General features: G+C 43.0%; 1 protein-coding gene across 2 annotated transcripts; it reads left to right on the top strand.

Annotated features, from left to right (window-relative positions):
* Window positions 1–328: 328 nt before the first annotated feature.
* LOC120065725 (E3 ubiquitin/ISG15 ligase TRIM25-like) lies at window positions 329–13,726 on the top strand. 2 transcript variants are annotated; one of them, XM_039016824.1, is made up of 10 exons: window positions 329–441; window positions 1,997–2,704; window positions 3,669–3,764; window positions 3,955–4,188; window positions 4,369–4,537; window positions 6,358–6,402; window positions 6,643–6,747; window positions 8,696–8,815; window positions 10,324–10,383; window positions 11,119–13,726. In XM_039016824.1, exons 2-10 carry the CDS (start codon window positions 2,096–2,098, stop codon window positions 11,649–11,651), a joined length of 1,971 nt encoding a protein of 656 aa, XP_038872752.1. In that variant the 5' UTR covers window positions 329–441; window positions 1,997–2,095; the 3' UTR covers window positions 11,652–13,726. The 2 variants fall into 2 exon arrangements, with proteins under 2 accessions (XP_038872752.1, XP_038872745.1); XM_039016817.1 differs by having other exon boundaries at window positions 6,640–6,747.
* The last annotated feature ends 125 nt before the right edge of the window (window positions 13,727–13,851 follow it).

The raw sequence follows: 13,851 nt of genomic DNA, 5'->3' as shown, positions 1-13,851 counted from the left end.
CGCAGCCGGTTAAATAAGACTTTATGGGAAAGCATCCAACAGGAAAGTATGATTATTGCCAGGAAAAAGAAACAGTGGAGCTTGTATTGACATAGTGTGGGCAGTATGAGTGGGGAAGAGGCTGAGATCCAGTATGAGGGAGAAGTGGATACAGGAAATTAGTTTAAAGAGTATACTAAGTAGAACGTCATAATATACAGTCTACATTTTTTGTTGTCTTTTTTAAGAGAAACGGGCTGACAGGTGGAATTTTGTTTCACCCAGTCTCTGGCCCACACTCCAGTACAGTAGGCGGCGGTAATGCACCATAACGTTGGTAGCCAACTGCCGATAACCCCCCACCGAAGAAGATTCCATATGAACGCTCAGCAGAACTCGGATAAATCAGGGGACATACGTAGACTAGTACGGTTGTCAGCTGTCAGTGCACTTTACAGCCTGGTAAGTTTGATTCCTTTGGCTACTTTACTTAAAATATCATGGTTCGGGTACATTTTATTTTAAAAACACTAAAATCATGAAGGCCTAATTGTTCACTCAAGCTTTTCAAAAGGGGAAACGGTAAGGTTAGATTGAAAATAAAGTAGATAATGACTGCGCAAAGATAGTATCTTCAAAACCCATATTCCATAGCTGCACCACGGAAGCAAAGATTATCAATACGTTTCGTTTTGCTAATGCATTTTGTTTCGCCAGAGTGACGCACTGAAACTAGATTACCGTTGTACTAGCAGCAGATGTTTTTCAAAATAAGAGTCTACCTGCAAAGACATGGAAAGCTTTGACTATCCTTTTGTTTAACACTAGTTACGTACAACTGTTTTTCAAAGCATTGCAACCACCTTGGACAAATAACCTATTTTTTATATTTTATACCAGCATTTCATTTGAAAGTTCACACAAATACTGCTATGTTAATACAGTGTTGCTGGCCTTTTACTCCACCCATTCCATTGGCCACAATGCAATTTTTAATGTTCTTTAAAAAAATAATTGAACCTTTATTTAACTAGGCAAGTCAGTTAAGAACAAATTCTTATTTACAGTGACGGCCTACACTATATGAATTACATACTGGTTTATAGAGAAAAAAACCCATTTGTGCCGATGTTCCCATTTGTGCCCGATGTTCACAGTCATTGTAAAGCCCTAGTTGTTGCTTTTGTTAACCTGTGTGAAATGGCTGGGTAGTTAGTCGTTGCTCGCTAGTAGTGTTTCAAATCAGTGACCTCACTCCCTCAGACCTTGAAGTAGTTATTTCCCTTGCTCTGCAAGGGCCGCAGCTTTTATGGAGCGATTGGAGAGGGGCGGAAGCAATACTGTTACACTGACAGTAATTTCTGAAGATTAAATAATGTGATTAGAGACTAATTTAAGGAATTAAACATCTGTCCAAGATTTAAAGGTCACACTATTACGTTAACTAAACTCATTTTAATATGGTGAAGCTATTCCTGGAAAAGTTTTAATTGGACATTAATAGTCAAATCAGTGTAAAAGCAGGTGAGCTGGTTCTACTCTTTTTGGCCATTTTCTTGTGCTTTGTGGCGGGAAACTGAGCGGGTCAAGAACAACATTTCAAACCTGCTACTTTATTTACAGTCAACCCTGCTACTTTATGTACGGTCAACCCTGCTACTTTATGTACGGTCAACCCTGCTACTTATTTGTCACCCCAAAAAATATTGAAGGGATTGGGAAAACTCTTTTTTTAAATTAGGTTGAACACGTGCGTTTTGACATGTTGAAATTCAGCTAAATAAACTTTCCCCCACAAAGTTGCACTACTCCTAAGGCACCTAATTGGTGGAGTTACGCCAGTATTGTGAGCATACCAATAGCTATACCAAGTGGTCTTAATTTTTTTACTTTTTTTACAAAACAAAAAAGACCTTGCATATAAGCACCATGTAAATAGCAATTGATTACAATTTAATATCTTTAGAATGAGTTATCAACATTGCAATGTTTTGAAATGTGGGCTTTTATTTTGAAGGTTTCCATACAACGGTGATGTCATTTCTGCTGTTGTCAGAATAGTCGTTTGAACAGAATACTTACAGACAACACAGCAGCAGACAGTTGTAGTTCCATCATGGCCGACGATATGTTTTCCCTCATGAGCCTCGAAGACGAACTGAGCTGTAGCATCTGCCTATGTCCTTTCGTCTGTCCGGTGACAATTCCATGTGGACACAACTTTTGCCAAGAGTGTCTCCTAGAAACATGGAAAGACAACTACAGCTGTCCACAATGCCGGACCCACTTCACCACCAAACCAGAGCTGAAGAAGAACACCGTCCTCAGCACTGTTGTGGAAACGTTCAAAATGAAATCGAATAAAAGCGACCTCCCCAATGAGATGGGCGACTTAATCATGTGGGATGCGGTCAAGATGGAGCCCAAAGAGGTGGTTATCTTGTGCGACACCTGTATGGAAGCCAAAGCATTCAAGACCTGCCTCACCTGTATGGCGTCGTTCTGCCTTGAGCACGTGAGGCCTCATCATGAGAACCCAGTGTTTGGCGCGCATCAGCTGAACGAGCCTCTGGGCGACCTGCGCGACCGTATCTGCCCCGACCACCACAAGCTGATGGAGTTCTACTGTGTCCAACATGGCCGCTGTATCTGTGGTGTCTGTCTGCAGCAGGTGCATAAAGGCTGTACCTTCTCCAACCCTGATGAACAACGGGCACTGCAAGAGGTAAGTTTACAATACATTTTAATACACCCCATCCACGGTCAGGCATACAGTAGTGTTGTGCCAGCCCATTGCACCCATGTAGTGCATTACAATCTCTGTCTAGAGGTCTGAACCTTTTTATGAGGGAAAGGGGATATACCAGAGCCTGTCGGTTCAATGGGAGCAAATTAATCATAGTGGGCAGACCAAGCAAGGAGGTGGGCAGAGCCAAGCACGAGCTAGTGAGATCCTATTGGCTCGTTCTAGCATTTATTTGCATATTTCCGTTATGGAACGCCTACTCTGAAGTGTGTGTGTACACTAACTCAATTCGCCCTTGTACTCCTTAACGCAGTTAAGAAACTGTGGCAAAAGTTAGTCTACAACACCCAGTCCACTCTTACAGATTCTAGTTTTGTAAATGGATAAGTGAATGTTGGCCAAAATACTTCTACCACTGGGCTTCCTCTCCTCACCATATTTGGTAGTGAGTGGAAACTAACCAGATGCTTCACATTTATACATCTGGTAAAATACCTAGCATACTGTTCTGTGGGGATACCTAGTAAGTTGCTTGCACAACTGAATGCGTTCAACCAAAATGTATCTTCCGCATTTAACCCAACCCCTCTGAATCGGAAAGGTGCGGGTGGCTGCCTTAATCGATGTCCATGTCATCAGCACCCGGGGAGCAGTTGTTAGGGATTAACTGCCTTGCTCAAGGGCAGAACGGCAGATTTTTCCACCTTTCCGGCTCGGGATTCAAACCACCTTTCGGTTACTGGCCCAACGCTCTTAACCGCTAGGCTACAGGTGTACGGTCACAGGTTCAAGCCTCACGACTGACCGTTTACCCTATTTTGCTACAGAAGTCATGTGATTGATCAAATCACTAATCCTAAAAGAAAACGAATTATCCCATCTTAAGAGTTAGAAATGTTTGATTTATTTGGTTGAAGATAATATTCATTCATGTCTCATTCAGTCTGATTTGAGGGGCAAGTTGAGTCTGCTGGATGGAAAGATTGACAAGAACCAGATGGTCATCTCTCAGATGAGTGACCAGCAGAGCAAGTTGAAGGTAAGCGATCACTTTTTAAACAAATGACTCAAGAAATTGTCTTGACTACTGTATTCAGTATATAAAGCAGTTTGTAAGCTTTGAGCACCTGGAAAAACTAAATATCGAACAGTCACCGTAAGAGCAGTGTGAGATGCTGTGAGAAATATCAATTTGAGAACTCCACGTATACTTTGTCCACCTCCTCCAGGACTCTGCAGCCAGCAGGAAGAGAGCACTAGAGGATGACTACCGTCAAATCCGGGAGCTGCTGGACCGTGACGAGCGTGAGGCTCTGAACACCGTGGACCGCGAGCAGGAGAGCGGTCAGACCAAACTCCAGAACCTCATAAAGAAGTTCAACCAGAACATTGTGAAGCTTAGCGCAGCAAAAGATGGCGTCAACAGCCTGCTCAGTCAGACTCAGACCGTGGCTTTCCTACAGGTGAGTCCAGTGTAGCGGGTTGGCTTCGGTGAACTGCTCTCACTCAGGTGATGAGCAACCTCACCTGGAATCAGAAGACTTGTGTCAGCTCCCGACCTTAGCTCAGTGGGCTAACAGTCTTGAAATTACGATAGACTATAATGTATCTTATTGTTGGTTTTTACATTTCCTTTGTGACAGGCCTCAGTTGACATGCCGGCAGTGGTGGCCTTTGACCCCTATACCCCGAAGGTGAACCTGGACTCTAAGGCCGTGGCAGCCTGGCATGCCTACTCTGCAGTCCTGAGGGAGCATCTCACACATGTACTGAAACAGCCGGTAGAGGCCAGACTGCAGATACTCAAACCAGGTGTGTGTGTGTATACAAGTATATAAAACATGCTTATGGGTGGCATTTGTATGATGCCTTGTGATATTTAATTCCAAAACTTTGCATGGACATGTTCAACAATGGTGATTTTTATATTGGAGAGCAATAAGGGATCAAACAATGAGTCCAATCAATAATTCACAATCCAACATCTTATCCCTCAAATTGGTTAGCAATCTGGTGGTTTGAGGCGTTTGCTTTCCAGATTCCAATTATTATACTTAGGTATTCTAAGTGAAATAGTCACCACTAGCCGGCCTCCACCCAGTACCCTGCCCTGAACTTTAGTCACTGTTACTACACGGCTACCACCCAGTACTCAACCCTGCACCTTAGAGACTGCCGTCCTATTTACATAGTCATTGATCACCTGTCACTTTAATAATGATTACATACCGTTTTACCCACTTCATATGTATATACTATAAGGCCTATCCTATTTACCTACGGCTTTAAATACAATTTCTATTCATAATGTGTATGCACGCCATCATATATAGTGTACAAACCATTTAAAAACACCTGTTTTTTTCCATGACATGGACTGACCAGGTGAATCCAGATGAAAGCTATGATCCCTTATTGATGTCACTTGTTAAATCCACTTCAATCAGTGTAGATGAAGAGGAGACATGTAAAAAAATATATAAAAAAAATATGTTGAAGCCTTGACAATTGTGGCTTGTGTATGTGTGCCATTCAGAGGGTGAATGGGCAAGACAAAATATTTGTTCTTTTGGTAGTAGGTGCCAGGTGCACCAATTTTAGTGTCAAGAACTGCAATGCTGCTGGGTTTTTCACAGGCAGCAGTTTCCCATGTGTATCAAGAATGGTCCACCACCCAAAGGACATCCAGCCAACTTGAAACAACAACTGTGGGAAGCGTCAGCGTCAACATGGGCCAGGATCCCTGTGGAACGCTTGACACCTTGTAGAGTGGGGATGGGCATGACATCAAATCTATTATTTTTTTTAAATTTTAAATACTGTGCTACAAAGTACCAGGCACATCTTTCTCCATGGCGGCAGACAGCAGGTAGCCTAGTGGTTAGAGCGTTGGACTTGTAACCGAAAGGTTGCAAGATTGAATCCTAGAGCTGACAAGGTAAAAATGTGTCGTTCTGCCCCTGAACAAGGCAGTTAACCCACTGTTCCTAATAATTTCTTAACTGACTTGCCTAGTTAAATAAATAAAAATGCTCACTCTCCCACCAATTCATACGTATTAATTGATTTCATGGTGTGAATAGCCAAGTTTGGTTAGAGTAGCCTAGCTGTCTAGGCGCCAGCCGAACTGAAGCATGCTGACGCCTTAACATAGCCCATAGTTTCCGTTAATGATTCTCAAATAGCAATCTAGGAATTAGAATGTGTCTAATGGTTATGATCAATTATTCATGGTTGCGCACTGTTGGCATATAGATAAATGCACACATTGTCCAGTGTATTTTAATGATTATAATTTTTTCATTAGAGCCCTCAAATTATGCGAGTACTCATAACAGTGGAAAAATGTCAAATGCCCATCTCTATTGTAGAGTCCATGCCCCGACGAATTGAGGCTGTTCTGAGGGCAAAGGGGGAGTGCAACTCAATATTAGGAAGGTGTTCTTCATGTTTTGTACACTCAGTGTATTCATTTATATTCCGGACTCTGACATCGCTCGTTATTAATTCCGTTTTATTGTATTGTTATAACTGCACTGTTGGAGCTAAGAAAATAAGCCTTTCGCTACACCCGCAATAACATATGCTAAATATGTGTAAATAACCAATAAAATGTGATTTCTTCCCAACAGCTGAGAGGTTTGCTCCTCCTCTGCTGCCAAACTTCTATGAAATGGGTGAGTGCCGTTATGCCCCCTTCTTTATAACTACATAACTCCTGCTGGCATACAGTAACGGTTGTAACTTTCCAGAAACATATGGCTTTTGTATGGTTAAAAATTGTACAGCCATAATAATTTGTGAAATCAGTAATAGACTTGTTGTGGTGGTCACTCATAGCCTAATCACAACCGTGGGCACTGTATTTACTTTGATACAGTGTGACACTAAGTTTCATCTGGTCTTTGTTTCAGGAGGCATGCCACCACAAGGTCATCCGAGAATGCCTAGATCCCACAGCCCAGGAGCTCCCCTCAGGGCAAACCAGAAGAAGCCTCCACAAGATTCAAACCGAGAGAGAAGTAGGCTATTACAAGATGGGTTCGTTGTGACCGAGAGAGAAGTAGGCTATTACAAGATGGGTTCGTTGTGACCGAGAGAGAAGTAGGCTATTACAAGATGGGGTCGTTGTGACCGAGAGAGAAGTAGGCTATTACAAGATGGGTTCGCTGTGACCGAGAGAGAAGTAGGCTATTACAAGATGGGTTCGTTGTGACCGAGAGAGAAGTAGGCTATTACAAGATGGGTTCGTTGTGACCGAGAGAGAAGTAGGCTATTACAAGATGGGTTCGTTGTGACCGAGAGAGAAGTAGGCTATTACAAGATGGGGTCGTTGTGACCGAGAGAGAAGTAGGCTATTACAAGATGGGTTCGTTGTGACCGAGAGAGAAGTAGGCTATTACAAGATGGGGTCGTTGTGACCGAGAGAGAAGTAGGCTATTACAAGATGGGTTCGTTGTGACCGAGAGAGAAGTAGGCTATTACAAGATGGGGTCGTTGTGACCGAGAGAGAAGTAGGCTATTACAAGATGGGGTCGTTGTGACCGAGAGAGAAGTAGGCTATTACAAGATGGGTTCGTTGTGACCGAGAGAGAAGTAGGCTATTACAAGATGGGTTCGTTGTGACCGAGAGAGAAGTAGGCTATTACAAGATGGGGTCGTTGTGACCGAGAGAGAAGTAGGCTATTACAAGATGGGGTCGTTGTGACCGAGAGAGAAGTAGGCTATTACAAGATGGGTTCGTTGTGACCGAGAGAGAAGTAGGCTATTACAAGATGGGTTCGTTGTGACCGAGAGAGAAGTAGGCTATTACAAGATGGGTTCGTTGTGACCGAGAGAGAAGTAGGCTATTACAAGATGGGTTCGTTGTGACCGAGAGAGAAGTAGGCTATTACAAGATGGGTTCGTTGTGACCGAGAGAGAAGTAGGCTATTACAAGATGGGTTCGTTGTGGCCTTGTAGCCTGATAAAGATTCCCTTTTTAGTGTGTCTAGGTACATTTTACCAAGACACTACATAGAATACGATACACCGACTAGGTTTTTCCGTTTCCTTATCAGAGCAGAAAAAAACAGGACAAATACAGCTTGTTCTCGTCAGTCAGAAACATCTGTGACATGAATGGTTCATAAACCAGATAGCAGACTGTTATACTGTCAGTAAAGACTTACTGCCAATTCTACCACTCTATTTACACCTCGAAAGGATCAACTATGACCCTCAGTTACTTTTTTGATCCTACATCTCTCAACCATTTCTCCCTTTCAGAGTCAGACAAACGAGATCACAAGGAATGGAAAGAACATAAGGCTGACAGTGAGAACTGATTTTTCGGTGTTTTTCTGTGTGTTTACTTCAATAACTGCCAAGCTCAGATAACAGGTGTGCTGTGCATGGCATGTGTCAAGTAACATCACAAGTTAAAATGTTATTCGTTTATGATCTAGTTTAACAGGCTTATGGCGGGTTCAGTCTGTTCTGCAAACCTTAGTTGGAGAGAGCGCTTAAAGGGATATTTCGACATTGTCAAATAAGCCAATTTTGGCTAGATGCTCCCATAGACTTCGTCATTGCGCTACTACCAGTTAGTAATCGCATCAGAAACTACCTTCAACTTCCTTCAAACTGCACGCAGAGACAAAAATGGTATCAATGAGTTCATCGGACTCTGAGTAAGTAAAACAATTTTTTAAAAAGGGGCTTAATTGTCAGTCTATCCCTTTAACCTACATAGTGTAACGACCCTGGGTTTATAAGCGCAGAAATCGACTCTGCCCCTCGAGCATACTTTTGGGGCACAGTCGATACCGCGCTGGACTTCGGGCTAGAAGGTCGAGGGTTCGAGACCTGCTCCCTGCCTGTTTCATTACATTTAGGCAGCAGCTGACTCATACAATATTGTGTAAAAGAACTGCCTGCCATCATTGGATATGAAAATATATTGTAAATGAATTGTTTGTCTTCCATCAGAAAATCCCCAAAAGCCACCTAATGCTCGCAGAGAGTCCGCCACTCCTGTTCCACACACACCAAGGGACCACCTCAGAGGACAATCAGCAGAACCCAGACCCAGGAACAGGGAGGACCCAGGTAAATGTTGCTTAAAATTATATTTTCTGCTCATGCAGCTGAATACCATAAGTGAGCCTCCAATGACAAATTTGAATGCAATTCTGGATACTTGTCACAACTGGGGGGTAATTCTAGCAAGATGGTTTAACATATTTAGGATTCCCTGAACATATCCAGCTTCTCTTAACCAGATGAGGGAGTCTGATTTCTTGGTTCCAGAACGTCTGCTTCTCGTTTAAGTAATTGTGCTAAGCGAATTGCAGATTGGTTGATCCGACAACTGGCGCGTGCACGCAACATTCAAAAAGGGCCTCATGTCGATGACCGAAATAAACTACAATTATGGAGTCAAGACACAGTCCAATATTTCACAAGTCCAGAACAAGAAACTATTGTAACATACAATGAATATATTCGCATATTTACCAAAAATGTAATAGAGGCGCGGGTGCAAAAGCCAGAGAGGTTGCCGGGCAGATAATTGCAGACCGAGTAAATGCTTAAGTGAAGTGGCACAATTCCAATATCCTAATAGGCCTAGCTTACACACATGGGTGATTAGTAATGATGCTTTCACTTCAGAGAGCACTGTTATTGCAACGCTGGTGATATTCATGTCAAGGCTATGGCCTATGTGAGTTGTAGTAGCCTATGTCACAATTGCAATGGTAGGCCCATTCCATAGCCTATGTAGGATGAATAATAATTTGAGTGCTTTTCGTGACAGTGTGTTTGTTCTAAGTCGTAACGCCAATGATGTTTGCAAAATCTGCGCTATTTTAATTAGGCTATTTATCATGTTGCTTAGGTTTATTCATTTGAGATTAGCAAAGCATCGCAGCCTACTGTACCTGCAATTCTGTAAAAGACCTCCTTGATTATACAGCTTGATGGGCGGGGAATGCAACAAAGACAACAACAAAATCTCTAATGCAAGGCAGACTCTTCTTACGGCTCTACGCACAGTTGCCTTGCCAAATCGGTCAGCGTCGCCCTCATTGTACAGGAAACTTCCAGTGGCCAAAAAATTGCTACGTAATGCAGAGTTTGTAGGCCTATAGCAGTAAAGACGAAACCACGTTGGATTACATTGCCTATGTACAGGTTGAGTAAGTTGGCCAGATATGAATGATTGTGCGGAAAAACGATAACGTTCCAAAAGACAATCTTCTGAATGATTTAAAGGATATAGTCAAGGTCCAATCCTTTGTTCCCTTTGTAATGCACGGCAAACAACGAAGGCTCTGATGTCAATTGGATTTTCCGCAAAGGGACAGGCCATAGCCGACGGACAACAATCTTATTGGCGGAGAAGCCCCGTCTTTATTCACCAGGACAGGCGAAGATTCGTTGCTATGGTTGATCAGGCTACAGGTCGAGCGCTCTTTCTGGAACCGGAAATTCGCTCAAATTCTAGTTTGACAGATCTCGCCAACTCACTAATCTGGCTTTCAGGAATACCCCTCTGGTTTATCAAAGTCACCTATGCACTATACTAAACTAATGGCATGGTATTTTTCTTACAGGACAAGCAAGTGTTCCCCCAAGTATCACCTCTGCAGTAAAACGAAATGACCTTCTACAATGTAAGTTCACAAGTGTTACGAAACCACGTAGCAAACCGGCTCGATCTAGGGAAGCTAGGAAGTTTGCCAGAAGATACTGACCCTACCGTTACACTTGTTTGCACTGGGGGTCGGAGCTCAATCATGGTTACGTTAAGACACCGTGGAGCCGGCGTGAGATATGGGACGGAAAACATACCTTGATGCAGGAATGGGATATGCCACTGTACTCCAAATTGTACTTTTCATCCACACTGCTCCATCGGAATCTTCTGGCAAGTCTGTAACCTGAGTGTGCGTTCAACATAAGTCAACAGGGTGTTGTAAGTGTCTCTAGGGGAGACGGCTCATGTTGGTTATTGATGTTCATATGATGACAAGTATAACCATATACAAAAAGGCATGCCAAACAAAAAAGATTCAAACACTCAGCAGGAAATCCCCATTGGCTTGGGATGCTGCTCTTGATCAGCTTCTAAGATTGTTACAGTAATTGCCACCCAATCACTCACACCTGTGAGCAATTACTCAACCCTTAACCCTGCTGGTAGTCCTAGCACCTGGTCTGGCAGCTGCTGCCAGCAGTGGAGGGATGTCTGTAGTGGAAATAGACTGTCTGTGGTCTAACCACTTATCTACCTGTATTCCCAACACTAGCTTGAAAACAAGTACAGCATTCTGAAGGAACTTTTATAAAAGTGTGTGCATGGGTGTGTTTGTGAGAGAGAATCTTACCTCCTGTCTCTCCCTCACCAGATGGCACGGTTCTCACCCTTGACCCCAAAACGGCCCACAAGCGCATCTCCCTCACAGAGAACCTGACCATGGCCTCTGTGTCAGACGAGCCCACCCCTTACCCCGATGGCCCCGCCCGCTTCTCTGTCTGCAGCCAGGTGCTCACTTCCAAGGGCTTCTCCCGCGGCCGTCACTACTGGGAGGTCAAGATGAGCAGCAACAACTTCACCGGCATCGGCCTGGCCTACAACAGCATCGACCGGAAGGGTCCGGCTAGCCGGCTGGGGCGTAACGCCCAGTCCTGGTGCGTCGAGTGGTTCAACGTCAAGCTGTCAGCCTGGCACGCCAGCAGTGAGACTGTACTGCAGAACCCGAATCCAACCCGCGTCGGCGTGCTGTTGGATTGCGAGGAGGGAACGGCCACTTTCTATAACGTTCAGGACCGGGCATACCCTTTCCATACGTTTGTGTTCCAGTTCGCCGAGGCAGTGTACCCGGCGTTCTGGCTCTTCTCCAGCGGCTCGTCTGTTAGCCTGTGCAAGCTGCAGTCTTAAGAAGTTAACACAACACACACACACACACCACACACACATTGTTCTCCCTCACAAATAATTATAATGTACAGCATCTGGGTCAATAAATGACTTAATCATACTGACATTGGGAACTTATATTGGAAATGTACCTTAAAGGTTATTATTTGGTTGTAGTCACTAACTTTAGTAATAATGCAGTGTAGGTCATATCATTTTGGACTTTGGTCTCTTGTAACTACAGCAACCTCTAAACAGGCAGCATTTGTTAATCAGTAACTAATGAAAACTAAGCACTTGGATACAGGTAAAGAAACATTACAAATGATTATACAATATAATTGTATTGTCAAAAGCATGATGACATCCTTACTACTTTTGTTTTACCGCTGTTGTGATGTCAGCAGCATGCCGTAAAGGATTTTAAGTTGATTTATTCCTTAATGGTTACTCTGACATAGCGAGTTCCATTGGCTGGATAGAAGGAATTATCTGACATTGTGATCATTCATGTCTGATTCGCAAATGGTTACGTGTTATAGGCAAACACGGCTACTAAGTGGTATTTGAACCAGGCAAATGAGTTCTTTCTCCTGTTCTGTAGTCCTGGCTTAATGTCTTGATCATCCAGTTTATTTACAGATACATTTAAGTGGTCTGTGGGTAGCTGTTTCTAGCCTGTTTTATCAGAGCTTATGATCTCTTGGCGTGGGTCTTGGTAGTACACAGTAATCACATATAATATACACAAAACAACACGAATAAACGTGTCTAACATGTATGTTATCTACTGTATATGAACAGTACCACACCGTTCAGAAGGCCATGTACTGGCACACCTATGCAATGCTTTTGCTGGTGTCAGGCATTCCGCATTAGGGAATGTCATATCCAATAACACCACTGGATATAGAGACGCAATGAATAGAAGAGAAAAGCATCCACAATATGCTTGATACCCCCAAAGGAAAAGTGGGTATCGTTCACTTTTTTTCTTGATCTAATACATTTTCGCTACAGTGTCTCACACAGAGCCTGTAAGTGAAGGGGGTTTCTGCATGGTGCAGTGGGAGGATGTGCTGAAAGCACTTCCTGACACTGCTACTACAGGCTTGATAGAACCTAGCCTGGTTGCCAGATCTGCATTTGGTTTAGAATTACAGTGAACAGGGCAGAGGATTTGGTTGATCTGGCAACCAGGCTAGATAGACCCAGCCTGGCCCATAAGAACAAGCAGAGGTCATTTAGACCCTGTGAACAGGAGTTTTTCCAACTCTGGGTTTTGTAAATAGTGATGATTTAGGGCTGGTGTTTTGCCTGTCCATGTGACCAGACAAAGGAAAAACCCTGGGCCCAAGCTATAGCTAATGTAGCTATAGCCCATACCTAGGGCCTTCTCATGTCCTAGAAGGGTACATATGTCTGTTGGTGTTAGTTTGGACATCTGTGGGTGTCACATTGCCTGTGACGTGACTGCATGCTTCTCATAATGTCTCTATTGTTGATTGGATCTTTTCCATTTATGGATATACAGCCATCGCTACGATCGGAGAGCAAGTTGAGAATTGCACGTGATAGATTCATTTTACTTTGCAAAGCCTCATGCCAAATGAATAGTTGGTGTCATTGCCTTCTCCCTCTATAGAAACACTAGTTTTCCTGATTTAACGGATTTCTACTGTTAGTGAAATGAAGGCAAGCTGATATTTAAAGGCAAAGATTAATTCATTTGCCAGATTTAAGCCATTATTGCCACTTGCTTTTTAAGAGATCTCGAAAGGTTTGGACAAAGTTTGAACGACTCGCGTACACAACGCCAGATAAAGCGCAAAGATCAGAGGGCCATAGTCATGGTCCTTGTGTGTTAGCATGTTATCCTCTCTGTCCATTCCTTCCATCTAATTAGCATGGTTCTTAATTAATGTGCTAATGGTGTAATTCGTGTTGGTTTGGTTTACTGACTTTCAGTTTGATTGGGTCTTGTGTTTAACTGAAACCAAGATATTTGAAATTGTTGATTGTGTTTTAAAGGGTAAGGTATTGATTCTGTTTGTGTATAAGGGGTTTAATCTTATTAAAGACAACTTGATAATGTCCCCTCGTGATTTACTATTATAAGCTATCTGTGCTGATATATTCCTCCAAAAATGTATCACATACAAATACATATAGTTAATGAGGTGTTTGTGGCTTATTTGTTCCTCATATCGACACACACATA

The sequence above is a fragment of the Salvelinus namaycush genome, chromosome 2 (genome assembly GCF_016432855.1).
Source record: "Salvelinus namaycush isolate Seneca chromosome 2, SaNama_1.0, whole genome shotgun sequence".
Classification (NCBI taxonomy): domain Eukaryota; kingdom Metazoa; phylum Chordata; class Actinopteri; order Salmoniformes; family Salmonidae; genus Salvelinus; species Salvelinus namaycush.
Note: the sequence above shows the minus strand (reverse complement) of the source record. Positions and strands in the feature narration are given on the sequence as shown.